This window comes from Convolutriloba macropyga, chromosome 2 (genome assembly GCF_964194025.1).
Source record: "Convolutriloba macropyga chromosome 2, txConMacr16.3, whole genome shotgun sequence".
Lineage (NCBI taxonomy): Eukaryota > Metazoa > Xenacoelomorpha > Acoela > Convolutidae > Convolutriloba > Convolutriloba macropyga.
Window position 1 is genome coordinate 17177972 of NC_134469.1, and position 26135 is coordinate 17204106.

Here is a 26135-nt window from a genome sequence, read left to right on the forward strand (position 1 = left end):
GAAGAGCGCTGCGGATTTGTTTGATTGAAGTTTTTTTGCTAAAGTTTTTGATAAAATTTTCAAAATTCAAACTTTTTTCATCAAAAATGGCACAAAAAATGCTTTTTTGGTCTACTTTGTTAAAGTTTGCCAGACTTAGTGACCTAGAAACCTTAAAACAGACTCTCTAATCTGAAAAAGAGCGCTAGTTGCAATTAGGCGCCGTATGAAAGTCTTCTAGAATTAAAACTTTGCCGTTTTTTGCAGATTTAACTCGATATCTTTACACAATGCATCGTTGTTTTTTTTTTTAATATTTGAAGAATTCCACTAAACAATTGGTCTAAATCGCAAAAACTTGGAACACTTGGTCAATTTGCTCGTCGCGCGACAAAATCAGGGAGAGGTTTGATAATATCATGGATTCTTAGTATCAGAGATTTTTTGGTTTTTATTTTGATGCACCCTTTTTCAAAATATTTTGCTTTTGTTTTTTTTATATGTTAATTATTGACAATATTTTTTTATTCGGGGCTCCGTTAATGACAGCTTCAATTTACTCAAATTTGAGGACAAATGTAGATACACTTTGTTTTCAGGGAACCAAAGGGTTTTGATCGCTTTGAGGAAAAGTTTTAATAAATTTTAACTGAATTCTTGTCTTTTGCCTTCAATTGTTATTCTTTTGGCAATCTGATTTTTAAGTTTAACCACTCAAAGATCTAAACTTTTTCCTCAAGAGGTGCAAGTGAACTTTTTCTACTCATTCGGTTGTTACCTTATGTCTCTTATGTTATTGAATGTATTTGATTTAAGGAAATTTCTGTGATTTTTTGAACTTGTCAATTTTTTATATTAATTTAGTCAAAATTTTACTTATTCTCAGTAAGTACAGGTCAACAAATCCTCCCTATAGAATACAAACTAATTTTGTGGCCGATTGTTTTAACAGAAGGTTTTCTTGCTTTTGGTACTACGAGTTTTCATACAAAATTTTCTGATTTTTGTGCATAGTTGCCCATTCTTGCGGTTATTTTTGTTTATTTTGGAAGTTGTCACATTATCTAACAATCTAACTGAAAAAATAGTTTACAACATTTGAAACTGAGCATGTTTTTAGTTTTCCTAGCATATGGTTTGAGGGGCTGCGACACCGTTCTCTTGCAGAAATTGGTAGAGTTTTTCATTTTGCCCTTTATTTGTTGTTAATTTTTGTTGTCATATGCCAAATATTGTGTAATCAAAAATCTCTGTGGCTAGCTATTGATAAACAGATGAATCTAGTAACTGATATCGGCAAATAGATAATGGTTGTTTTGACTTTCGAATTAAAAAAGAGAGTAATAGTATTCTTCAACTTTTTGTTGTTGTTTGCGTTTTTTTTTCGTATTTTACAATGTTGTATCGTTTTTGTTAAATAGCTTCATTGTTTAGAGCTCTTTTTAATTTATCAGACAATAATTTTTCTGTTGTTTAGACGTTTTAAATGTTAATTTAGGGCTTAGATAATTTGCTTAAGTAGAATTTTGTGAAGTTTAGATACTTTTCAGTTTTTGTGGTTCTTTTCGTTGTCATTTTGTGATAGCCGTTTTACAAAAACAATTTATGATGATCAATGGAGAAGCAAATGAAGATCTTATATTCTCGCGGTTAATATCTTTTAAATTTAATGGCTTCAAAACTGTGGTTTTGTAAATTTGTTTGTGAAACTTATTGGTTCAGCTTGTATTTAATGTTGTTTTATAGTCTTATGATTTAGTTTCATTATCAACAACCGCAATTAGTTTTCCTAGTAACTTCCAGACAAACTGTCTTTTCTTTTAATCGGAAATATTTGTTGGCTATGAATTTTGTTAGTATTTGTTTTTAATAAAAAAAGAGATAAATTTTTGATATCTGCCAATTTTATTTCTGTTAAATTGTAGCTAAGCATCTCTATATACAATTCCCATCATTTATCTATTGAAATACAGTTTGCTCTTCATAAAGGTTTTATTTTCCTCAAATGCTCTTTCTTCTTGGAACCACCAGTTTTCATAAAACCGATTTTCGTGAATTTCGCATATTTGCCTTTTTTTGTAGGTTTTTGTTTTCTTTTCACAGTATCACAATAATGGGCGTCTTTTGATTTACAAATGTTATCAACTGTAAAAAATTGAAACGACAGTTTTTATTGTCTGGAATGATCAGCTTAAAATTGAAATGATTGGGGGACATCGTTTTCGTGCATAATTTTTCTTGCAAATTTTTCGTTTTTGCGTGTATTTGTCGTTCTTTTTGTAGTCGTATGACATATCCTGGATAAAGAAAGACCTCAGTCGCTCTCTATTGAGGTATAAAATACTCTCTCAATGATTTCATTTGATGCGTAATGTTTCTAATCAGTTCGAATTTCATTCTTTTTTTTTTAAAAAAAAGCAATGTTTTAATAAACTTTGCCCCTTTTCTCATTTCTTTTCGACTTGTTGCCAAGTCGCATTGAGGAAAAGTCCCAGATTTTGTTCCAGAAAGTACCGGTTAATCTTCTTAGTATAAACTTTATCTGATGCCATTTTGATTTGGTTATTATTGGTTTTCAGAAAATGGACAAGGAGTTTTGGTCGTAATTAATATTTGTAACTATTTGAGTTTTTTGCCGTCTTTTCTTGTAGCCACAGGTCTCATAGGCCCTCTAGAGTAGATTGTTTTGTTCTTTTAGTAGTTTGTTGAACGATTTGTTGATAAGTTAATTTTTTTATCTCTTCCTCAATTGGAAGACAATTAAGTGAAAAATGTAGATGAGCGGGGTCGGAACTTAATGTGCGAACGCACATTACCGAGCCTCCTTGTTTAATTATTTAAAATGATTATTTCTAAGAATCATATATGACCAAGTATGAAATCAAAGAAAGTTGTACGATGGCCCGGGACGTGTGTACCGCGTGCATTTTGAGGGCTTAATTGCAAACCATTTAGTTGCCTCTTGTGTTTTCATGCCTGTCTAATGTTATTATTGTTCTGTAAGTTCATAAAGCGCCTAAAATTTATGTTTTAATATACACTTAATGTTGGCTTCTTTCAATAAATTTTCATAGCGCCCAGGTTCACTCTGGCCAGCACAATGATCAGTTATCACTTGCATAAGTGGCTCTCTAAAATAATGTTTAGATTACTGGACGATAATGAAGTTTCCCTTTAAGTCTTTATCAATGAATTGACTTCGTGTCAATGAAGTGACCTCGTTTAAATCCATTGATAACGTGCTACTGCAGTCAGCCCTAGTGCAAGTGATGCGAAAAAAGTTCATTGAATACAAGTTTAGTGGAAAGTAATGGCAAATTCTGAGGTAAGCAGATTAAAGGAATCTTTTTTACACGAAAACCACAACTTTAAATATACTAGGAACATCATTTCAACTGAGAATTCCAATAGATATGGAAAACTCTGGCGTGGATAAAAGCTTCGATTTTTTTCTCAAACGCTTGAAAATTTCGCTGCATAAAGGAATTGGATCTATTCCCCCCAATGTTTTGTATGCCCGCCAGTTACAAATGTATTGTTACATAGCACGTTAATTTATAAAAAAAAATTAGCACGTGCGCCTGGGGGATTTGAAGGAATTGGTCGTTCTGACTTTGATATTTCTGATAGATTAGCGTAAAGTTTTTTTTTAAAATAGCGGTATGTATGTATGTATCTTCACGTCAAACAACGAATTTTATTTGGAGAATATCTATTGGGAGCTAAATTACTTTCCTTATTTAGTATATGTTGGCCAGGAAGTAGATAAAGCGTTTGGAACATTGCTAATAAACTGGTTGACGCTTACTTTCCTCACGCTATATTTTTGTTCAGGAAGAACGAGCCCGACCTGGATCATCTAGGACCAAAAGTACGTATGATGTTGCATTGAAGCTCAAATTTGGTCCTACAATTAATTTTCTTGTTCCACTAGTACTTACCTAATTTCATAAATCTCGGCTTACACTTCTCAATCCTTCTAAGATCGTTATGATTCTGCGGTTTTTCGATTAAAATTCCTACTTAAATATAAGAGATAATGGTTAAAGTTTTAGTAACTGCCAATAATATCAGCTTTATGACCGTTGACCTCTTTAATATTTGACACTTTTTATGGGTTGCGGCACTAAATCGAGCGATGATTTTACTGGAGACGTGATTGCTTTTTTACTCAGCAAAATCCTATGCGACTTTGCGCATTTTCAACGGACCATCTTCTTTAAGTCATGCTTTACTGGATACTGTGAAAGTTTATCTCTTTGTATACCTGGCTCAATCGCGACTTTAGTCAAAGATCAAATTAATTATTTTCAGGCAGTTTGAAGGATATTGAAGGAATTAACTACTTACTGCGATGAAAAGATTTTCACAAAGAGGTCGATAAGAGTCGTTGCCTCTCTCTCACGCCTTAAATTTAGAAATAACGCCATGCATAATGATGACTAAATTTTAGCAAGTCTGTTCGTATTTCAACATCAAATAACCCTTCAATTAAAGTTCTTCTGTGTTTAGATTTAAAGAAGTTTTTCGTCAAGTTCAAGGAAACGAAATGTCGGTGGGTGAAAAGTAAGTATACTCTGTTCTCATTTAAAGTATACTATAGCATACACGGCGCTCTCAAAATCCACGAAAGAAACCTTAAAAATTTTAATCAACAAAAGCTGCAACTGATTCCTTATAATTCTTAAATGCATCAAAAAGAACTAAATTCTTTGCAAGGAAACTTAGTTGTTACTTTAATAATTTGGCCATTTACTTAATGCGATTTTTCTGAAGAGAACTATTCTCAATTGATTTGATCTCTCGCAACGGTATACCTTTTTTAATCCTTAGCAATATTCATTGCTCCAAACCTCCATTAAAAGGGATTGGAAACTTTATTCCAGTTCGAAAGTTTTTGGCTCAGCTAATTTTGACCGATCAATCTTTTTTGGGGAGATATATGAAAGTTGGATTATTTAAAAGGTCTCGAAAATTGAATATCAGAAGCTTAAATTTTTTATCAACGTTTTCTTCCAATTGTGTATTCAGAAATTGAAATGGTTGATAGATAAAAATAATATAATTTTAAACCAAACTGCGCAAGCAAAATTTTTCAATTTTTGTTTTAAATTATTTGCAATTGGTTGACGTTTGGAGAAAAGCGAGGGTCAAGGCAAAACTCAGATAAATCCAATTCAGTTTGTCAGTACCAGGGTCAAGAAGGCATGAAAAACTTGGTTCGATTAATAGCTATTTTTTTATGTTTATTGAAAATCCGTTTTCTTTCTACGAACTAAACTATTGCGTTAACGTATATAATTAAGCTGTGTTTCGGCTCTTTATCTATCCTTTTTATATGTTGTTGTATTATGTATTGTGAATTTTCACAGGACCCACATTAACAGAAGCCGATTTCGGTGATGCCAATTTAAAATAGAGTGCCCGAATGTAATTTTTTGACAATAAGAACCGTCAATCAAAAATGAACTTTTCAATACTTCAGCAATAAAATTGACGTCATTTCTGTACCATTAATGTATGTTTTCCATGACTTGTGAACTTACGGTGATCAACTTTGATTTTAAATAAGAGCTTAATAGGCTCTTATTTAGTCTAAAAGTTTCGGTAGATAGCAGTTTTATAGCAGATTTAAATGGCCACTTTGAATCAAAAAAGTATGCTTTCCATTTGTCAAACACCGAACTTGTGTTGCATGTAACTTGAATAAAACGTTCTGTCGATATCGATAGGAACACGTTTTATTGGAATAATATTCTATAATTTTGTTTCTATAGCGGATTTTCACGTTTTTACCAAAAAAAGTTTTGTTTTTGGCTTAATCACGTGCACTTTTATTCCTTGAAACTGTTAGATTTTCATGATTCCAAACTTAGATTTTTTGCAGAATTTTTTTGAGAGAACATGTGCACTGCTGCATTTGCACGCTCTCGTTACTCTACGTTTAAAAGTTGTTTTGAGTTCAGATAGATAGGCAAATGACACAATTTTTCTTTTAATTAGGTCTATCTATATCAGAAATTTTTAGTTTTTCATTTTTCACTTTTTTGAAGATACTTTATAATTTTAGTTTTTGTGAATATTTGCATAGGACCAAAATTTGCCTATCAAAAAATTGGGTTTTTCTTTAAATTTGAACAGAAGGAGTGATAATGCTGAATTTAATTCAAACTTCCGCGTGGCTATTTGTAACATTTAATTTGCGCAGCAAGTAATAACCGCTAAGCTAAATGGACTTTGTGGTAATTACTTACAACCTAGCTTAAGAACAAACAGCGTGTATATTACTATAGTAATAACCAGTTGTAAGCAAAGAAAGTATGTCATTATGCTGCTGAAAGATAAATTGCGCGCAGGAGTAATTTCCATACAACAAAGGGTAAATTTAGACTCTATGACCTCAATATGATCATAATGAAGAAAAACTGCACATAAAGAAACTTAAAACATTCTGGAGATGCAATGTTTCAGAACTGAATTAGGTTTTTACTTTTGAAATGTTCTGGTTCGGCGGTGAAATGCTCTGAGACTCAAGTCCGGGAGAAGCATTTTCATCTAAATTATACCCAAATTATGCGTTGGAACATTACTGCACATTACCTTGTCAACTTTCTAAGAGTTTCTTATGACTTTATTTATCAAAGATTTTAAGTGAAAGTCTAAGAATTGGGCCACATTGAAACGTTGCATGAGCACAAGAATGGATGATTGTTACACAAAGGAAATCAAAAAAGAACTCACAAATTTAAACTAGCATACAAAACTCTTAAGGCTTTTTGTTTATGAATTAAACTGAAGCGGGTTTTCTGTGGTATAACATCAATTCTTACTAATTATTGTTTTTTGAGCCCATTGTGAGTTTTGTATGTTTTAGACATGACCCTGATGCATCTGATGATTCTGATTTTGCACATTGTGGCTATGTGGGAGATCCAGAGGGTGACGTACCCAGACCTTCAGAGACTAGACAAGACCAAAGTGGACTCCAACAAAGTGGCCTCACTTGATAAACGAATCGGTTAAAACTACATTGCAAAATAGGGGAACGCTTGAAAGTTCAAAGTCTATCGCTCAAAGTGAAGTGTAAAGGGCAGTCGTCGCTTTATATGTAACACCCACTATAATTTTGCTGCAATAAGAAATTGTCTCTGACTAAAAACAACAGATCTAATTTCGAGAAAAATGTACTGATAATATTCTTCCATTAGACAATATCAAGTTTTCCTGTTGGTTTCTGTGTAAGAAGGACGAACGGGAAAAATCTCTCTGTATGAGAATATTTATTAATTTATTTGACATTTTTAGGCTCATGGTTCTTCTTGTGACACTCAAAACATCATAACTAGCTCAATTTTTCCATGATATTTCAATTTTAATCTTTTGTGTCAGCCATTTATCGTGTGTACCTTTTTTAACGTAAAAATTGACTTAACATTATATCTAATCTATACATTTTTTCATGCGTGAATTGTGTGTTTAAGAGAAGACGGTGATAATTGTTATCATTGTGGGGCTTGCTGTCTACTTCGGAGTGGCGTATGAACTCAAACGGACCAAGAAAAGTTATATCGAAACGTAAGCATTAAAATATTGTTTTTTAAATCTTTTGAAAAAATATATTTTGTAATTGTTTAATAGCCGCGTCCTCAATTCCAGGCGGCTATTATAGCGCTCCGAATTTTTATTACAATTCAAAGAATTTGAATTGTATTGGGGCGCTGTCTTTAAAGATCTGTTCACACATTTTCATGATTTTTGAAGTCAAATTGGAGTAGTGATTTTGGTCACGCCGAAACAGGAAATGGAGCGAAAAAGCGAGTGGTTTTGCGGTGTGAATTTTTTTCGCTCTAATTTTAAAGTAGAGTGAGAAAACGGTGTTTGAACAAAAATTCGCTTTCTCGCTAGTGGTTTTTTATTCACATGCTGCAATTTCACTTTGATTTTTACGTTTTTTTTTCGATTTTCTGCCTCTGTTTTTTTGGAAATGGTTTTCCCAATTCACTCCTAGTCCGTTCTAGGTCTAGTTTTTTCTTCAGTCAATGAAAATTCTTTGAATTGTACGTCAGGACTTGTCCTGCTATGTTTTTTTAACTTCGTCTAACAGATTTTTGTTTCGTCTTACCCTGACTTCTTGGAATTGACTTTTTCAATGACTTACCTCACTGAAAAAAATGACTTCTGAACTCACTTATGGAACTTTAAATTTTATGAACATTTACTTGTCAAAGGTCAATAGTGTGCATCTTAGTAGTGCCTAAAATATATGCCCTAATTAATAGCCGCCCTCATCTTCTCAGCCGGCTATTATAGCGCTCCTTTTTTTTACAATTCAAAGAATTTGAATTGTATTGGGGCGCTGTCTTTTTTTTTAAGATCTGTTCACACATTTTCATGAATTTTGAAGTCAAATTGGAGTAGCGATTTTGGTCACGCCGAAACAGGAAGTGGAGCGAAAAAGCGAGTGGTTTTGCGACGTGAATTTTTTTTTGCTCCTATTTTAAAGTAGAGTGAGAAAACGGTGTTTGAACAAAAATTCGGTTTCTCGGTAGTGGTTTTTTGTTCACATGCGGCAATTTCACTCTGATTTTTACTGTTTTTTTCGATTTTTTGGATCGGATTTTTTTTCTAAACGGTTTCCGAATCAATTCACAGCTCATTCTAGGCCTAGTTTTTTGTTTGAATTATATTTTCATTTCTCGCTAGTGGTTTTTTTGTTCACATGCGGCATTTTGACATTGATTTTTTGTTTTTTTTTTTTAATTTTTAGATCTGATTTTTTTAAAATGGTTTTCTCAATTCACTCATAGTCCATTCTAGGTCTAGTTTTTCTGTTTAGTCAATGAAAATTCTTTGAATTGTACGTCAGGACTTGTCCTGCTATGTTTTTTTACTTCGTCGAATAAAAAAATGTTTCGCTTTACCTCATTTTGCCGCTTTTTCAACATTTTGCGTGATATCTTTTTGACTTCTCTAGGCTAGTTTCTCTCTTCTCTCATTCTGCTAAAAGTGATTTTAAACATCAGTTGCTCAGCAAAGCAATTCAAAATGAACAGAGTCAGTATAAAAAATTGAAGTCAGAAATAGAAACGGGATAAACCCATAAAGCCCAAATTTAGATGCCCGCTATTTGAACGTCGTTCCTATAAATATTAGTTACCTCTCTCTAATGCTTGTTGTTATTGATAGTAGCCCCTGTAGCCTCTCTCTAAGAAACAGAAGTATGTTCAACTACGAAATGCCATCAAAATAAATTGGTCTTAAAAAAATGTTTTTCTACAAAAATCTTTTTTTTTCAATATTTTCTGTTATTTCAATCCCAATCATGCTTATTGGAATCAATGGCGGCTATTTTCCGGCAATCTGCCGGGTATGTTTCTTGATTAATAGAGTCTTGAGTTTTTGATTTCTGTTACGAAGTAAATAAGTAAGCGAGATATTATTAACCAATCAGATTCGAGTATTTTAAAAGCGTATAGAATAAGATTTAAATGCGTATAAAACGTTCTAATATACATAGAAAGTTCCGAAAAAGTTCATTTAACCTAATTTTAAGTAAATATAACCACTATATGTATCGATTAAGCTGGTTTTCGGCTTAATATTTTTAGGTTTTCTAGACTATTGCCGATCGAATACGAACTGATTTTGACGTCAATGACATCAGACGAAAAAACCTGTTAAATGAGCATCAAAAAATCTTGCCGTCTAAGTTTTCACTTGTTACTTTGATCGCTTATATAACACGCTATACGTTGCTTTATGCTAATACGTTACTTGATATGACTTACTGTAAAACGTTGCTTTATACACGGAAATGAATTGAAATCCGAAAGAGTTGTTTCAAAACACCTTTTATATGGTGCCGCGACCTGCTACTGGTTGGGACACATTCTCTGTGAAGTCTACTAGCCCTGCAGGGGTTGCACTAACTGGACAAACATCAGTGCCCTTTGAAATAAGCAGTCTGTCTAATGGGACTGAGTATGCGTTCACAGTTGCAGTTCAGAAGACAAGTGGATGTGACGTTGGAACAACTTCCGATTCGACTTACAACACACACGGATGCACACTTCCATCTGCACCCGCGTTTACCGACAGTTCTATTGAGTACAGTGCTAACAAGTCGTCTATAACTATCAACGTCGGTGGATCCGGAACAATTTCACCATTAATCTCTGGAAGCAGTCTGGATTCTTACATCTTCAACAGTACTATACCGGCAGTTGCGATCGCAGTTGCCACGCCTTCTGGTGCGGTTGACAAGAATGCGTCCATGGTCATCAGTGGTCTGCTACCTGGGCGAAAATACGAGGTTGAATTCCTGAGTCAGTACACTTCCTCTAACTGTGGAGGAGAAATTATTGGAATCGCTACTGGAAGTGTAACCGATCTATTCACTGTTGTTTGGTGCAGTGGTTGCAAAACGACTTCAGAGCTCGGAAGCAACAACAGGTTCCGAAGGCTACAATACAAGCAAGTGACGTCGATCTCAGACTCCAAAAAACTGTAAGAAAAAATTTTCGAAAGTCCATTTTTATTGCAGTAATTTGATAAATATGTTAGACGGCAAGAAACCCAACCCCTGATTTTACATATAATTTCAAGGGGTAGTAAAATTAAACTGTTTTTTGTAGAAAATTGGTAGGCCCCCCACATAATTTTTGAGACTAAAAAACATCAATTTTGAAAATTTTTGGTAGATTTACCAAAAAGTCGAGAAAATTGATACAGTTGGTTCGTATATAAAAATAACTTCTGATATAGAGGAAATTGATAGAAAATAATGCTAAATTGTTCAATTTTGAAAATTTTTGGTCAATTTTGAGGCAATTCTAAAAAACTTTCGAAAATCAATACCGAATATTGATAAACCGTATTTTTGAGTTTAAAACCGTCCAGTTTACTGGATTACCGTTCCGTAAACAAGAATTTGCGAAAAAATTGACCAAAAAAATAGAAAAAATTGGACAGATGCATAAAATTTTGACAAATTTGTCAAAAAAATCAATTTTCCAGCAAGAAGGTTCGTAAATTGAGTGAAACACAAAAGGTTGTGAAAAATTTAACAACCTCTGGCCTGCAAAAAAAAATATATCGAATTCCCATAGTTTTTCCCGTTGATCGTTCATGAACCGTTTGCCCGCGTCCTTTCCGTACTTTCGCTCTTTAGTTTTCCGTGTTGCGATTTTTTTTCTCAGTAACGTCGCTCTCCCAAAACTTCGCTTTTCGTTTTCTTCCGCTACTTTTCCGGATTTAAGTATAGTATGTCATATGTGATGAAGTATGTTGTTGTTTTTCTTGTAGTATGTTGTGTATGCTAGTATGCTGGTTTGTTGTTTAGGTCTTGGAGTTTTCTAGGGTGTGACTTAAGTTTATTCTCGAGTTACGGCTGGATTGTCCTTTGGCTTTTCAACTTTACTAATCCACTAGCCTTGCTGTTGTAGTATATTGATTTTGCTGCTGTATGTTTTTGTGTACCTGTATGATCGCTAGTTGGTTTGGTCTTGTTGCCTTCTAGGGTGTGACTTAAGTTAATTCTCGAGTTACGGCTGGATTGTTTCTTGACTTTCACAACTGTCATATTTTACAAATACACTTCTGTAGTTTATTTAATTTTGCTGTAGTTTGTTTAATACCGTTAGTATGCTGATTGTTTGTTGGGGTTTGGGTTTTGCTAGGATGTGACTTAAGTTTATTCTGGAGTTACGGCTAGTAAATTTCTCGACCTTTGCATGCTTTTAGTGTACTACTGCATTGCTGTAAATTAGTTTCTCGTTAAATTTGTCGTTATAGCCCCATAATGAACTATATTAGATTGTCTTGCAGTAGCTTCTCTCCTTCTTCTTAGGGTGTGACTTAAGTTTGTTCTGGAGTTACGGCTAGGTTGTTTGGTTGAGTTTTCGCTGTGGTCTGCTAACATAGTTCTTTCCAACCTCGTTTCCCGCCCGCTCTTTCTCACCGTCCCGTTTCGTTGCGTTGCGCGTTTTTCACCCGCTTTCCCGCAAGTCCCGTTTCCGTTCCGTCGCGCACTGCTCGCTCGACTTCTCGTCTGTCCAGTTTCCGTCACGTCGCGCGTTGCTCGCTCGACTTCCCGTCCGTAACGTCTCCGTTTCGTCGCGCGTTGCTCGCTCGACTTCCCGTGTGTCTTTTGTGTCCCACTGCGTTGAGCGCATAGCGTTCAGCGCTCTACTTCTGTTTTTGTCGGGCACTGTGTGCTCGACGACCTTTTCTACTCTTTGGGCGGTTTGTTTTACAGACTGTCTACAGTGTGCTGTGTTTGGTGTCTTTTGCGTTGGGTTTGTTTTGCGTGGGTTTGGTTTGTTTGGAGTGTGCATATAAAAAGTAACCGTGTGCAGTAGTAGTTTTGCTGGTCTTTGGAAATACTAACATCGTGATGTCTAATAGTCTTGATCAAAAAGTCAAAAAGTTGTACGCTGCCAGGTCAAAGCGTGAGGCTGAATTGCATGCTATACATGAAGATATTCTTCATTGTATAAATAGTCAAAGTAGGCGAGTGAAAGTTGAACGCCTAGTAACAAAGTGCAACGAAGCATTTATGACTGTTGTAGACAAAAATGAGGACCTGATTGCATTTGCTGGAAAAACGGAGGATCCAAGTGCACTTGTTCCTTCATTAGAGTCTTACTTGGAGGCAATGACAACTAAGAATGACAAGATACTCACTTCAGCACGAAACTACATCAACTCTGCTGATGATAAAGTCAGTGATTTCCAGGAACCAAGGGCTCCCATTCTTTCTAGACTCCCCTCAATTATGACCTCGTCAAGAACATCTAGTCAGCGTAAACATGATTACGTAATTGCTAAAATGAAGCGTGAAGAAATTGAAAAACAGAATGAGGCAGCCATTCGCCTTGCTAAACAGAAAAAGCAGATGGAATTAGACGAACTGGAGGAAAACAACAGGAAACGTTTGGCAGAGGCAACTCTGCAAGAATTTGAATTGCTGGACGCCGTTTCTAAAGGTAGCCAATCCGAAACAACTGCAAGTGCTAGGAGTTCGATGAGAAGTGAAAAGGCTGTCCAGGATTGGATCAACACCTCACTTGCTTTAGGTTTTAATAACAACGAGACAACTGGTGAACCAGAGGTTACGAAAGACCCTCCAGAATGCCCTAGCCACAATAACGAAGAAGCAGTGGAAGATCACAACACTGACATTTCAAGACATTCGATTCCAAAAAATTGTCGAGGCAATTACTTTTTAAGCTTCGAGACCTTGCAGCAACTCGACCCCTATTACACTCCACCTGAAAATTTTTTGGCTGCTGCCAACACACAGGCGTTGTACCAGGCGCATTTAAGAGCGCAAATAGATCAAACAGGCCAGCAAGGCATGGCGCTTCCAAGCCTCACTAACCAAGGAACCGCGGATAGTCAGCCGCCTTCTGTACACGCCCCAGGGGCTTCTTCGCCACCCATTCAACAGCCCATTCCACCACAGACGTTCGCGCCGCAAGAAAATCAGAATAATGCAACCGAGTTATTTCCAAACGCACAACTTCAAATTTCAGAACCCAGGGGACCTGAAACATCAAGTCTGCCCAAGAATAATTCGGCGCAGCATATAGGCTCCCGACAACAAATCAATTTTGTCCCCCGAGCACCAAACGCCACTATTCCTCCTTTTCCGACAACAAATCATCCAGCGCCCGCAATAAACGTTCCCTTGCACCCAAGCGCCCCACCAAGTCCAAACACTCAACAGCACAACTCCGAACCCGCTCAGCCTAATGACCTTCCCATCCCGAACCCAGTCTTTGTACCTAACCTCACGGCTCCCATCCAACACGCCCCTTTGATTAATCAGCCTCTCGTCAACAACACTTTTAAGAATAATAAAAACCGAGTTCACAAAGTTGTACGTTCCGTTGCCCCTCCTATCCCAAATATGCCGAATATCCCTCTTGGCCAAAACTTTGTGCCAAGTATGAGTCAATGGCGGTTTCCACAGCACAGACCGTCAATAGTCAACCAAAACACAACCACCGTGAATAGTCTGCCTCCAAATACACACACTCATATCGCACCCTCAAGCACTTATGTTCCACCACGATTATATCAGAATTCGCCCCCTTTGATTGATATGCAATCACCATCAGGTGCACAGGAAAACCTGATCGCGAATACTAGTAATGTTGTACCTAATCTAGCCACTCAGGGTTTTCAGCCAACATATCCCTATGTTGGGCCCACTCCGTTGAGTTGGAGTGGCCCGCATGTGTCTGCACCTGCCCCTCCGATACCGGACAACGCGTCATTGATTAGGGAATTAGTTGATGCAATAACAAGCAAGAGAAACGACCCTTTGCCCGAGTGGAAACTTGCAGAGTTTAATGGCGACCCATTAAAGTGGCATGAATGGTATGGTCAATTCAAAAGCGCGATTGACTCGCAGTCGCTCACTGATGACGTTAAATTGACATACCTTAAAACACTCGTCAGCGGTAAAGCAAAGACTGCAATCGCCGAGTTTGCTTACTGTGGTTTAATGTACAAGGATGCACTAAGGACTTTGGAACGTAAATTTGGCCAGCCACAGGCAGTCGTCAGTGCACACTTGGATAAACTAAGCAACTTTCCGCCTCTTAAAATGCACAATAGTGATAACATCATTAACTATTCTGCAACCGTATCCAGCCTCGTTGGGGTTTTCAAGTCACTATCATATGATGCTGACTTGAAGAGCGCTTCCCTACTTAACCAAGCGGTACAGAAGTTACCACCAAACATGAAAGAGTCATGGTCACTCTTTACGGTTAAGAAGCACTGGGTTAAGCCTACCCTCCTTGACTTTAACGATTGGCTTAAAGAAAAGGTTGAGGCCCATGATCTTATGAAACAAAGTGCAACCAAGGCCAAACCTGAAGAGAACAGCACTTCAGTAACCAAGACCAAAACAGCCTCAAAAGTGTTTGCATCAATGTCACAACAAAGGGAAACAAAGAAGCAAATGCCATCTTCTTCCACAAACACTTACTCTCGGTGCATTGTATGCAAAGGTAACCACCGGCTATGGGAGTGTCGAGTCTTCAAGGAAAAGACTCCAACCCAGAGAGCTAAGTTGGTGGCGGATAACAAACTTTGCTTTTCGTGCTTACGGGACAAGCACACATTCCGCCAGTGCCCTCAACCAAGAAAGTGCCGAGCAGAAGGGTGCAATAGTTCGCATAACACACTATTGCATGGAGCAGATAGGGTTTTCCCAACTAAACAGTTAACAAATTCCGGTACTATCCAGTCATCTGGCAACACAGGTCAAAGTAAAGCAACACCTAGTCAACTCCAGCCTAATAAGACCACAACAATGTCATCTGTTACTGATGTTAAGGGGCTCCTTCAGGTGACTGAATTGCATTTGGTCAATTCGTCCGGTTTAGATACCAAGGCTTTAGTTTTGTGTGATACCGCCTGCAGTAACTCTTGGGTGGCCGGTAGTCTCGCAGATAGACTCGGTTTGCACGGTAAAGCACTAAAGCTAACTGTCAAGGGTATTAATACCGAAGAAATAGTTGATACTAGGGTTGTTGAAGTTACTGTGAAACCAAGAGAACATCAAGATTTCGAACCATTTACCATCAATCCTTTCGTTAAAGAGAGTCTGAACGTCGGCTCAGATATAATTAATGTAGAGGCCCTGCAAGAGACTTACCCACACTTAGCAGTCCTTGATCCTGTGACATATTCCTATAAAGACATTGAGATGATACTCGGACAAGGTGTCTATCATGCCATCCGCCCGTTAGAATACTTCTCTGCCGATGAGAAGCGTTCACCCGTTGCCGTACGCTTACCCATAGGTTGGGTCTTAAGCGGTCCGTTACCATCAAGTTTGTGTTTAACCTCAACGTGCTTTAAAGTGAATATCGAACAAGACAATGAGTTAGCAAGTCAAGTAAAGTCATGGTACGACATTGAATCATTCGGAGCGAATAAGCAGGTTGACCCACGATCTGCAGCAGACGCAAGGGCGCACGAAATCCTTGAGAATACCACCGTACACAATGGCCTGAGATACGATGTCGGAATGCTGTGGGCAGCGGACAACACCAAGCTCCCAAATAATTACTTCTCCTCCCTTGTGCAACTAAAATCTCTCGAAAAACGATTGGCCAAGGATGAAGACCTTAGAGAGAAGTATGCTAGTACCATCAAGGAAGACCTAAATAAGGGGTATGTAATTGAGGTTCCGGACGCTCACAAGGTTGAGAGCCGGTCCGATAAAGAGTGGTACCTACCCCACCATCCGGTTTTAAACCCGAACAAACCGGGTAAGGTGCGTAGGGTGCTCAATGGAGCAGCAAAGTTTCATGGCGCCTCACTGAATAAATCTTTGCTCACTGGCCCTGATCTGCTCCAAAACCTTATTTATGTACTTCTTCGCTTCCGACAACATCCATATGCCGTCTCTGCCGACATCGAGGGAATGTTTCTACAGGTTGGTGTATTACCATCAGATCAACCATCACTTCGCTTTCTGTGGCGGGAGGACCCCACAACTAACGTTGTAGTGTATCAATATACGCGCCATATATTTGGGGCTAAAGACTCGCCCACATGCGCCAACTATGCATTACAACGCACTGCGAGAGACAATGCCAAGTTTTACCCCGAAGCTGCAAAAGCCGTCCTTGAAAACTTCTACATGGACGATTACCTCGACTCAGTGGAGTCTCCAGAGAAAGCCATCAATAGATCGAAGGAATTGGTACATCTTCTCCATCTCGGTGGGTTCAAGCTTACAAAGTTTGTAAGCAATGTGCAAAATCTGGCTGATCGAATTGATGGTTCGCCTCAATCTACTGAGCCCAAAGTTATTGTTTCATGTCAGGAGGATTCATCGCATGTGCTAGGGTTAAAGTGGGATCACACTAATGACACTTTAGTTGTGAGTAGGGGTACAAGCTGCGCTACCACCAAGTCCCTCACGCAACGCTTGGTCCTAAGTCTTGTCTCGAAAGTCTTTGACCCCATTGGTCTTGTCGCACCGTTTACCGTCGGTGCGCGATTGCTCTTAAAAGACATCTGGCGTGTCACAGGACAACAATGGGATGAGGAGCTCCCACAGGACATGGTTCAAAGATTTTTGGTCTGGAGTGCGGACTTACCAAAGCTTGAAAACATCAAAATTCCTCGAAGTTACTTTAGTGGACCCTTTGATAATACAGAATTGCATATGTTCGGTGACAGTTCCCAGGATATTTTTAGTGCCGTCGCATTTCTTCGAGCCCGAGTAACAACTCCTACGGGCAAGATAAAAACAGAGCTTGCGTTTGTTTTGGGGAAAGCGCGCGTGGCGCCAATGAAAGTAATGACTGTCCCTAAACTGGAATTGCAAGCAGCTCTACTTGCCGCTCGGCTGAAGAACGAAATTATTCAGGCACTTACCGTAACTGTTAACCAAGTATTCATGTGGACAGACAGCACGACCGTTCTTCAGTGGATAAACTCTAATGAAAAGCAACCAATCTTTGTTGCAAACCGCGTTTGTGAAATTTTGGAGTATACCAGCGTTGACCAATGGAACCACGTCGCAACTAAGGATAATCCAGCTGACGCTGGCACGCGTGGAATGTCCGCTGAAGTTTTGCAACTAAGCAGTTGGGTCAATGGTCCACATTTCTTAACTAACTCATGTTTCCCTTTCGTACCGAACAAAGACGTCATTAATAACATCAAACTCGGCGTCAACCAAGCAGTCATCATAGAAGACACTGTCTCTCTCGCTACATCTGTTAAAAAACAGACAATTCCCGTTCCGTCGTTATTCCCATTTGATAAGTTTAGTTCTTATCAAAAGTACTTGCGCATTGCCGCATACGTTCTCCGGCTTTTGCCGAAACATGCCTGCTACCGTAACCCCGATGGTAGCATTACTGACCCTACTGAGCTTGACGAAGCCGAGCGTCATCTACAGTATTTGGCGCAAGGAGAGTCTTTTGAAGCCGAAAGAAAAGATCTTCTTGACAATAAATTCGTTAAACGGAGTAGCCGAATTGCTCCACATTCACCGTTTATTAGTCCAAATGGGCTAATCCGTTCCTCGGGCCGCATCAAGCGGTTAGTTGAAGTTGGGTTTAACGTAAAATACCCAATCATCTTAGACGCACGTCATCCGTTTGTAAAACTGTTTCTTGAACACACGCACGTAAAGCATTATCATCAAGGCGTTGAATACCTAAGATCAATTGTGCAGGAACACTATACAGTACTGAAACTAAGATCATCCTTGCGTTCCATCAAAGCACACTGCCTGAGATGCCGAGAATTCCAAGCTGTAACTATGCAACCAATCATGTCTGACTTACCTAAGGAGAGACTTGCTTACCAGTCTCCTCCCTTCACGAACACTGGCGTTGACTACTTTGGGCCATTCTATGTTACTGTCCGCCGTACTACTGAGAAAAGGTGGGGCTTCCTCTTCACCTGTCTCACTACTCGCGCTGTCCATGTCGAGATAGTTACATCCATGGACACCAGTTCTTGTGTTATGGGAGTTGAGCGGTTTGTGTCACGTAGGGGAACACCTGCCATGATTTGGTCGGACAATGGCACTAACTTTATTGGAGCTGAGAAAGAACTCCGAGAAAGTATTGAAAAGTGGAACGTTGTCAACATTGCAGCTGAGCTCGCTCACAAAGGTATAAAGTGGAGGTTCAATCCACCCAGCGCACCACATCAAGGTGGTATCTGGGAGAGGCTGGTACGCAGCTTCAAACGCGTGTTGTATACTATTCTTGGCACGCGTCGCCTCACGGATGAGGTACTGCATACTACCTTTTGTCTCGTGGAGAATGCTCTCAATTCGCGTCCTTTAACACCCGTAAGCGCCGATCCGTGCGATTTGAACGCTTTAACGCCCAACCACTTTCTTTTAGGAGAACACTCTACCGGTATTCCGCCTGTTGTCGGCAATAATGAGTTCGACCATCGTAAACGTTACGCCCGTGCGCAGTCATACGCTAATGCGATCTGGTCCCGTTGGATCAAAGAGTACGTACCGACGCTGAACCGACGCTCTAAGTGGCAGACGCCTGCCGAGCAACACCTTAAGACCGGTGACTTGGTTTGGATAGTTGAAGAAACCAACCCTAGGGGTTACTACCCAACCGCTCGGATTGTGGAACTCCGTTACGGCTCCGATAGCGTCGCGCGCTCTGCCGTCTTACGTACGTCGACCGGTTCGCTCGTCCGCCCGCTTGTAAAACTTGTACCAGTTTTCCCAACATCTTCTTCCGGGCCGGAGGATGTTACGAAGTAAATAAGTAAGCGAGATATTATTAACCAATCAGATTCGAGTATTTTAAAAGCGTATAGAATAAGATTTAAATGCGTATAAAACGTTCTAATATACATAGAAAGTTCCGAAAAAGTTCATTTAACCTAATTTTAAGTAAATATAACCACTATATGTATCGATTAAGCTGGTTTTCGGCTTAATATTTTTAGGTTTTCTAGACTATTGCCGATCGAATACGAACTGATTTTGACGTCAATGACATCAGACGAAAAAACCTGTTAAATGAGCATCAAAAAATCTTGCCGTCTAAGTTTTCACTTGTTACTTTGATCGCTTATATAACACGCTATACGTTGCTTTATGCTAATACGTTACTTGATATGACTTACTGTAAAACGTTGCTTTATACACGGAAATGAATTGAAATCCGAAAGAGTTGTTTCAAAACACCTTTTATAATTTCGTATATTAATTTTGGGATCTTCTCCGTTTGTGTCCCCCAGTAAGTTATGAGCCCCCCAGTTACAGAGCACGTGCCATTACATAGTAAGTCATTATGTAAAAAATATTGCACGTGCATCTGAGGTGTGCAAATAATATGCGCCCACTAAGCTGAGGGGGCACAAACGGAAAAGGTCCTAATTTGGAAAAGCCCTATTAGTGCTTTCTCCTTATAGAGCTTTTGTCTCATAAAAATGACAGTCCAAAGCTAACCCAAAAAGTCTAGTGGTCTATTAAAGGACTGGTGGTCGATCAATATCTTTAGTTGTTTCGATTCATGAAAGGCCCCAAGCGTCTATCGCGGCTATTTTCCGGCAATGTGCCGGCTATGTTTTTTTTTGTATTCAACCGATATTTTCTTTTATCGCAGGGGTAATTCCATCATGAAAATGGTACCGTATTGCAAAAACAGTCGTTTGTAAATGTAAGTAAATAATCGGCATGTTCGGCTTTAGTGAGAAAAAACGACGAAAGTTCTTACGTTTTCCTTCGGCATAGTCGGTATGTTTGGTTTTTAAACGGAAGAAATCGTCGTTACGTTCGATTTTAAACATAAGATAATGGCCGATATGGTTGAGTTCTCGGATTCGGTGGGTTTGATTTTGAACTTTTTGAACAAATACACCGACGATTTGATGCGTGAAAACCCGAACATACCAAACATTTCTTGAGATTGCAGATAAATTTTCGAGGCTGGTACTTCCTTAAGAAAATGCTCTCTGAGAGGATAGTGCTCTGAAAATCGACCACTTTTAGTAATCCTTCTTCATTGTGGTAAATAATTTGTGATACTCATCGATACTGTACATTAATGTAGCACATCAGACTTATTTAAACTCTTCTAAAGAAAGCTCAATTTTCGAAGAAAACCTATTTTCTATTTTACGCTATATTTGTCGTGCGTGAATTGGCTGACTCGATTAGTTTTTATAAGGAAAACAAACTTACAAGTGATAATGTTGCGGAATTTAGATTTGGAGCTGTGATAAACCCGATGAAACAACACCGTATCCTGATTGTAATTGCTTTCTGCCTGGCAATTTCTCGACTTCCCATGGCTGTTCCATTCGCTACCAACAGTAAGCTATCTTATAATTACGCGCGGTTAATGCTTCCGCCGGAAATCCGCTCACATTGATAAGAATTGAGTATTATTTGGTCAATTTTAACCTGATTTAGGAGTACACTCTAATGAGTTTTATAAATAACTCTCATCTAACTTTAACGGTAACCCCGGCTATTGTCAGTCACTGAATAAAAACGATGATGATAATATTTTAATCTGTATTTAGTTATTGTACTTTTATGCTAGCCCCCTTTTGTTCGGACAGGTTTTTTGACTTTTTGAGAGAGTACCAGAGTAGCATGGTTGGTTTAAAAATGATTCTCCCTACATATAAATAAAGTTTTCACTGCAAGAAAAAGTTTTGGAAAAAGTTTTGACACCAATTTTGGCTGCACTTTTGAAATATTTAGCGTTAATTTTCATTGAAATGTTCTAAAATTAGACATTTTGACCTTTTTAGACAACTTGAGGTTTGTTCATTGGCATCTCAGACCACATTTTAACACTGTCTTCATCTAGAAAACAAGTTAATGAAAAAAATGGTTTTCTACAAAAAAAATCTCGACGGAATTTCAACCCCATTTACCCATTATAATCCATTTTGATCAACCCGTTTATGATTAATTTCACTCCTGTTCTGTGCTCTCTGCACTCTTTTTGATACTTGAGCAACCAGAGGAAAGTCAATTGCAATGATTTCATAACTGTTTATATCTTTGTTTGAAAAAAAGTGATAAAAATGTTTGATAAAAACAGGATAAATGTGAAGATAAGTTTTTATCGAACTTAAAAAGCAAACGAAGTCCTATTTTAGCCATAGCTGGGTCTAAAGACAAATTTGACTGAACCTAGACTCCAAAAAACCATTAGTGTTGTTTGAACTGTTTTGCAAAATTGAGATTTATACAAAAATTCTGCTATGACAATTGGTTCTTTTTAGTTTGAAATTTTCAGTTTGTTAAACTATTCAAACATCAATTTTTGTTCATTTTTAGTTTCTCTTCAACGTTATATAAACGTTACCAGGTCAGCGTGATCTACTCATTTGGCTTTTAACTTAAAAAAATTTTCTTTCTTCTTGAGCGCGATTTTCTTAAGTGTTGCAGCCAATTCTAATTTTTGTAGCAAATAGAAATGACAGGGGGCGTGTGATATTTACTGAGAGAAAAGCAGCAGAACTAATAATTAAAAATTATTCGAATGTGAAATAATACTGGATAGTTGAAGGAGAAAGATTTTGGTGAGATTTTTGCTTACTTGCGGTATTTTCAACTTCTCTAGAGGGCATTATTGGCGGAGTAGCTCTTTTAGAGCGTTACGCCTTCCTGGTCTCTAAATAAGCAATTCGCCAAAAATGTTTTGAGGAGAGAAATTAAGCAATTGAAGGGTTGTTCTTTACCCTCAAAATTTGACCCCGTCATTAACTCTTTCCCCTTGCTCACCCCAACACTTCACCTCCTCCCCCTTTTTGGGGAAACATTAGAGCTTTCTTAGACTAGTTCTGCTTAGTTATAGTTCGGCTTAGTGGTTTGTCTGGATATAAGGAATGACAGGTCTTATCTGCTTGATAATAGAGTAAGGCTATTGCATTCAAAATTTCATTTTATAGAATCCGCATTTATTTACATAGAAAGTGTTATTTTGAATGTTATGTTAATTCTATATGGTAACTGCAGACAGCTGTTTTGTGTGTCTCATATCAACTGGAATCACTTCAGGCGTCATTTGTTTTATCGGTTTGTTGCTTTTAACAATGTTTACAATTGAATCTTTTGCAGAAACTTTAAACATTTTTTTAAAACAAATTGCATGTTTCCAGGCTGTTGTCTTTTTTTGCATTAGTCAACCCTAAAAGTGGACTGCTCTCTCGTCTATTATACAAATGCTCTTCTGCTTGAAACTTTTTTTGTGTAGATAAGAGTTTCAACTGCTTGGGTAACGTTCCTGTAAAAAATGTTTCAGTAATATCCACGTTTTGTTCCGAGTTGTTCCTTGTCAAATTTGTTACCCCGTCCAAAATAGGTTCTGTAAGATATTTTTATGTTTTTTGTATTTTTGTAGCTAATTTAATTTTTCGAGTGACTTTAATTTGTACGCCTGCTTCAGTTATGTTTGCGCCAATTTTGATTAAAATCAAAAACGGAATAGCCGTTTTTAGCCCCAATATTTTACATTATTCATAGATTGTGTCTTGTGCTTTTTTTGGGCGCGGTATCTTTTTTTGGCTTATGTCATTGATGCCACTAGTGTAGCAATACAGATTTTGCTTATTAGAACCTTGCGGTTTTTTAAATAGTTGAAGCCATTATTTTGCTTTGTTGTACACTCCTCTTCTTATCAGCGCAGCCATTCAGTCAATTCTGTGGTACATTCAATTTTTCCTCATACATGTCCCCTTATATACTCTATCTTTACTTTTTGATAGGTTGTCTCTTATGCTTTTGTTTGGGTGCCTTCTTATCTTATTTTTGCTGATAAAATTGATGCCATTAAGGTACCAAGACAAGAGATTCTATTTTTAGAACCTTTTCTTTTTAAGAAAAAATTTTGAAGTCTTTTTGTTTTGTTGCAAACTTCTCGTGTAATCAGAGCAGCCAAGTAGTCAATTCTGTGGTATTTTAAGTTTTATGAATTGTAACTCATTGTTTGTGTTTCTATGTTGTTTATTTCTTCAAACAGATATTTTGCAACTTACCTACATGCTCCTCTTTTTAATTTTTTTGCGTGCATTCATTTCGACTTCTGAAAACTATTTCAATTTTTTTCTTTATAATAATTCGTTTACGGAGACTTTGATAATCAATTAAAGGACAAAAAGGTGGCAAATTTTGTCGTCTGGTTGTTTCTTATAGCCACTAAATTGAATTAACTACGACAAATGAGTGAAAGTAATTGCTTCAGCCATACTGATGCTGCAATTGGGGAAATACCATCGTCTAGCATCAAATAGATTTCACTGCATATATGGTGCTAATAAAAACGTGCGTCTGCAATTTTGGATTTCATGTTTTTCTGGGATCCTGTTGAGGTACAATATAAAGCATAAAAACACTACAGTTTTAATATCTGTTTCAATTTTCTAATGATTTTTTTGCAGAATGTACCCATTGTGAAAATCCACGCTAAAAGAGAAAATACCCTTCGATGTGGAATCAATCAAGTTAATCTTACCAGTAATAAAATTCTCAAAATCTCTTTACAGTTTTTTCGAAAATCAGAATGAACTGATGAGGCACAATCACAACCAGTAATGGCACAGAGAAACTGAGAGTTAGCTGTTTCTTTTGGTATTTTAACAGATGTTTTCATCACAGTTATCAAATACGAAGGCAACAAAAAATGATTTCTATGAAATTGAAGTTTAGTCCCGCATTTTTAGTTGTTCTGGCATTTCAAATATTCTTTTTATCCTTCTTATCCTCAGGCTACCAAATTTGATATTTCTGGGAAATCCTCACTGATTACAGGGCGCACTAAAATTTTTAAAACCATATTTGCTAATGATTTTTGCTGCATGAACTTCTTGTAAAATTCCCATGATAGTAGGGCAAACAGGCTCGAATTTGAAGCAATCAAAGTCATCATGCCAGTGATAAAAGTCTCAAAAGACTGTTTACACTTTTAAAAAAATTCACAATTAACTGGCAGAATCACAACTGTCATTGGCGCAAAGAACTTGAAAGTTAACTATTTCTTTTGGTATTGCTGTTATTGCGGTTGCCCTGTAACTGCTGTATAAGAACTCGTTTGTCACCTAATGAGTGGGGACAGTCCTCATTTTTTCTTTTTCCAACCCGATTGTGTGGGTTGATGAGGACAAAATTTTTAGGACCAGATTGTGTGGGTTCATGGTAACAAACAAAAGGCAAAGGCTCAATTGCGTTGGTATCATGGTGATTTGTTGGTACAAACCTGATTGTAATAAATCTTTCTGAGAATCAACTAACTTAGAACTGATTTCTAACCAAGTGTTTTTAAAAATTCAATTTAAAAATTCATTTAATCAAAAGAAAGTTTAACTGTTTTTTGTCACAGTTATCATGAAAGAAGGGGAAAATGATACTCATTTAATGTAAGTCATGCTTTTTTGGATTTTGTGGCATTTCGTATATTTCATCCGCCGTTCTATTTTAATAGTTGAGCTAGAAAAACAGCTGCAACACTTTTCTAATACTCAAACCCGTGGTTTCAAAGCATTAGATTATAGAGCTAAAAGTTTGTGGTATTGGTTTTTTGTTCAGACAAGCATATGGATCAAATTTTTAGCTCTAGAATTTCTCAGCTTGTTTTTATCTTACATTATTTTTGTTCCCAATGATATAAATCTGTTTGTCTGCACTATGCTGTGTTCTTACTGTTCTATATTTATGCATGATCTTCACCATCATCTCATGGGCTTCGAATCGGACGTTACTGGTACTCCCATAAATCAAACAATTACTATACAGGCACTGCCGTTTTTCATTGATCACCTTCTTGTATTTCTACGTTTTTTGATCATTAACTCAAGCAATCTTCTACTTTTTTGCGTCATTCAGAAAAAGATCAAAAATAAAAGTATGTTCAGAAATTGAAAAATAGCAGCAAAAGGAGAAAATGTGATGTATAAAAATAACACCGCAGTGCTTTTTTTAAACTGTTGAAACATCATTAAATGTTCGAAGGAAACAAAAATTATACAAAACTTTTATCCTTCGGGTTCAAAACAAGCAATTAACAACACAATGTTTTAGATTCTTTTTTGTTTGCACTATTCATCAGAGTTTACTAGATAACTAGATGAAGTAGTTCATCACCTCTAAGCCAATTTAGAGCAATATTACTTAGGATTATCAAATTGGTTAATTAAAACTTCATGATGCTCTGTAAATATGATGATGATGCTTTGTAAATAATCTGGATCCCAATTTCTGACAATTTGTCCTCTAGTTCCACATTCAATTGCAATGAAATGTTGATTATGAGGATTTTGTGCGTTCGCCCTGGCGGAAATTGGATTTGAATGTGGCCAAATGTTTTTTTTTTCGTAAATAAATCAAATGAAATGTCAATAATTCAATAATTCCCAGCCCCCGTAAAAAAATTCCTGGCCAGATTTACAAAAACGATTACAATAAGGTGTTGACGTTCTGTAAGTAGGAACTTGAGTTTTCTCTAAGATTTTATATTGAGCAGCTGGAGAAATTTCTAATCGAGATGATGAGTTTTTTAAAGTATATGATGAACGGCCCAAATCACATTCTTGTATGGTTAGTGGACAGCTCTAGGAAGATAATTCAGCTGCGTTTTTATCTCTAAAATAAATACATTTAATTGCTCTTGAGCGAA

At 37.3% G+C, this 26135-nt stretch overlaps 2 protein-coding genes across 4 annotated transcripts in view; one reads left to right on the plus strand and one right to left on the minus strand.

Annotated features, from left to right (window-relative positions):
- Positions 1–26135, minus strand: part of LOC142357315 (metal cation symporter ZIP14-like) — a 339525-nt gene that overhangs the window by 257986 nt on the left and 55404 nt on the right. The window lies entirely within an intron of this gene.
- LOC142357308 (uncharacterized) overlaps positions 3215–26135 on the plus strand; it is a 77090-nt gene continuing 54169 nt past the window's right edge. Inside the window, exons 1-6 of the mRNA XM_075408955.1 lie at positions 3215–3304; positions 3814–3850; positions 4492–4545; positions 6854–6997; positions 7461–7554; positions 20714–20820. Of these exons, the coding sequence (XP_075265070.1) occupies positions 3290–3304; positions 3814–3850; positions 4492–4545; positions 6854–6997; positions 7461–7554; positions 20714–20820 (451 nt within the window). The 5' untranslated portion in view covers positions 3215–3289. The remainder of the gene's footprint in view (positions 3305–3813; positions 3851–4491; positions 4546–6853; positions 6998–7460; positions 7555–20713; positions 20821–26135) is intronic.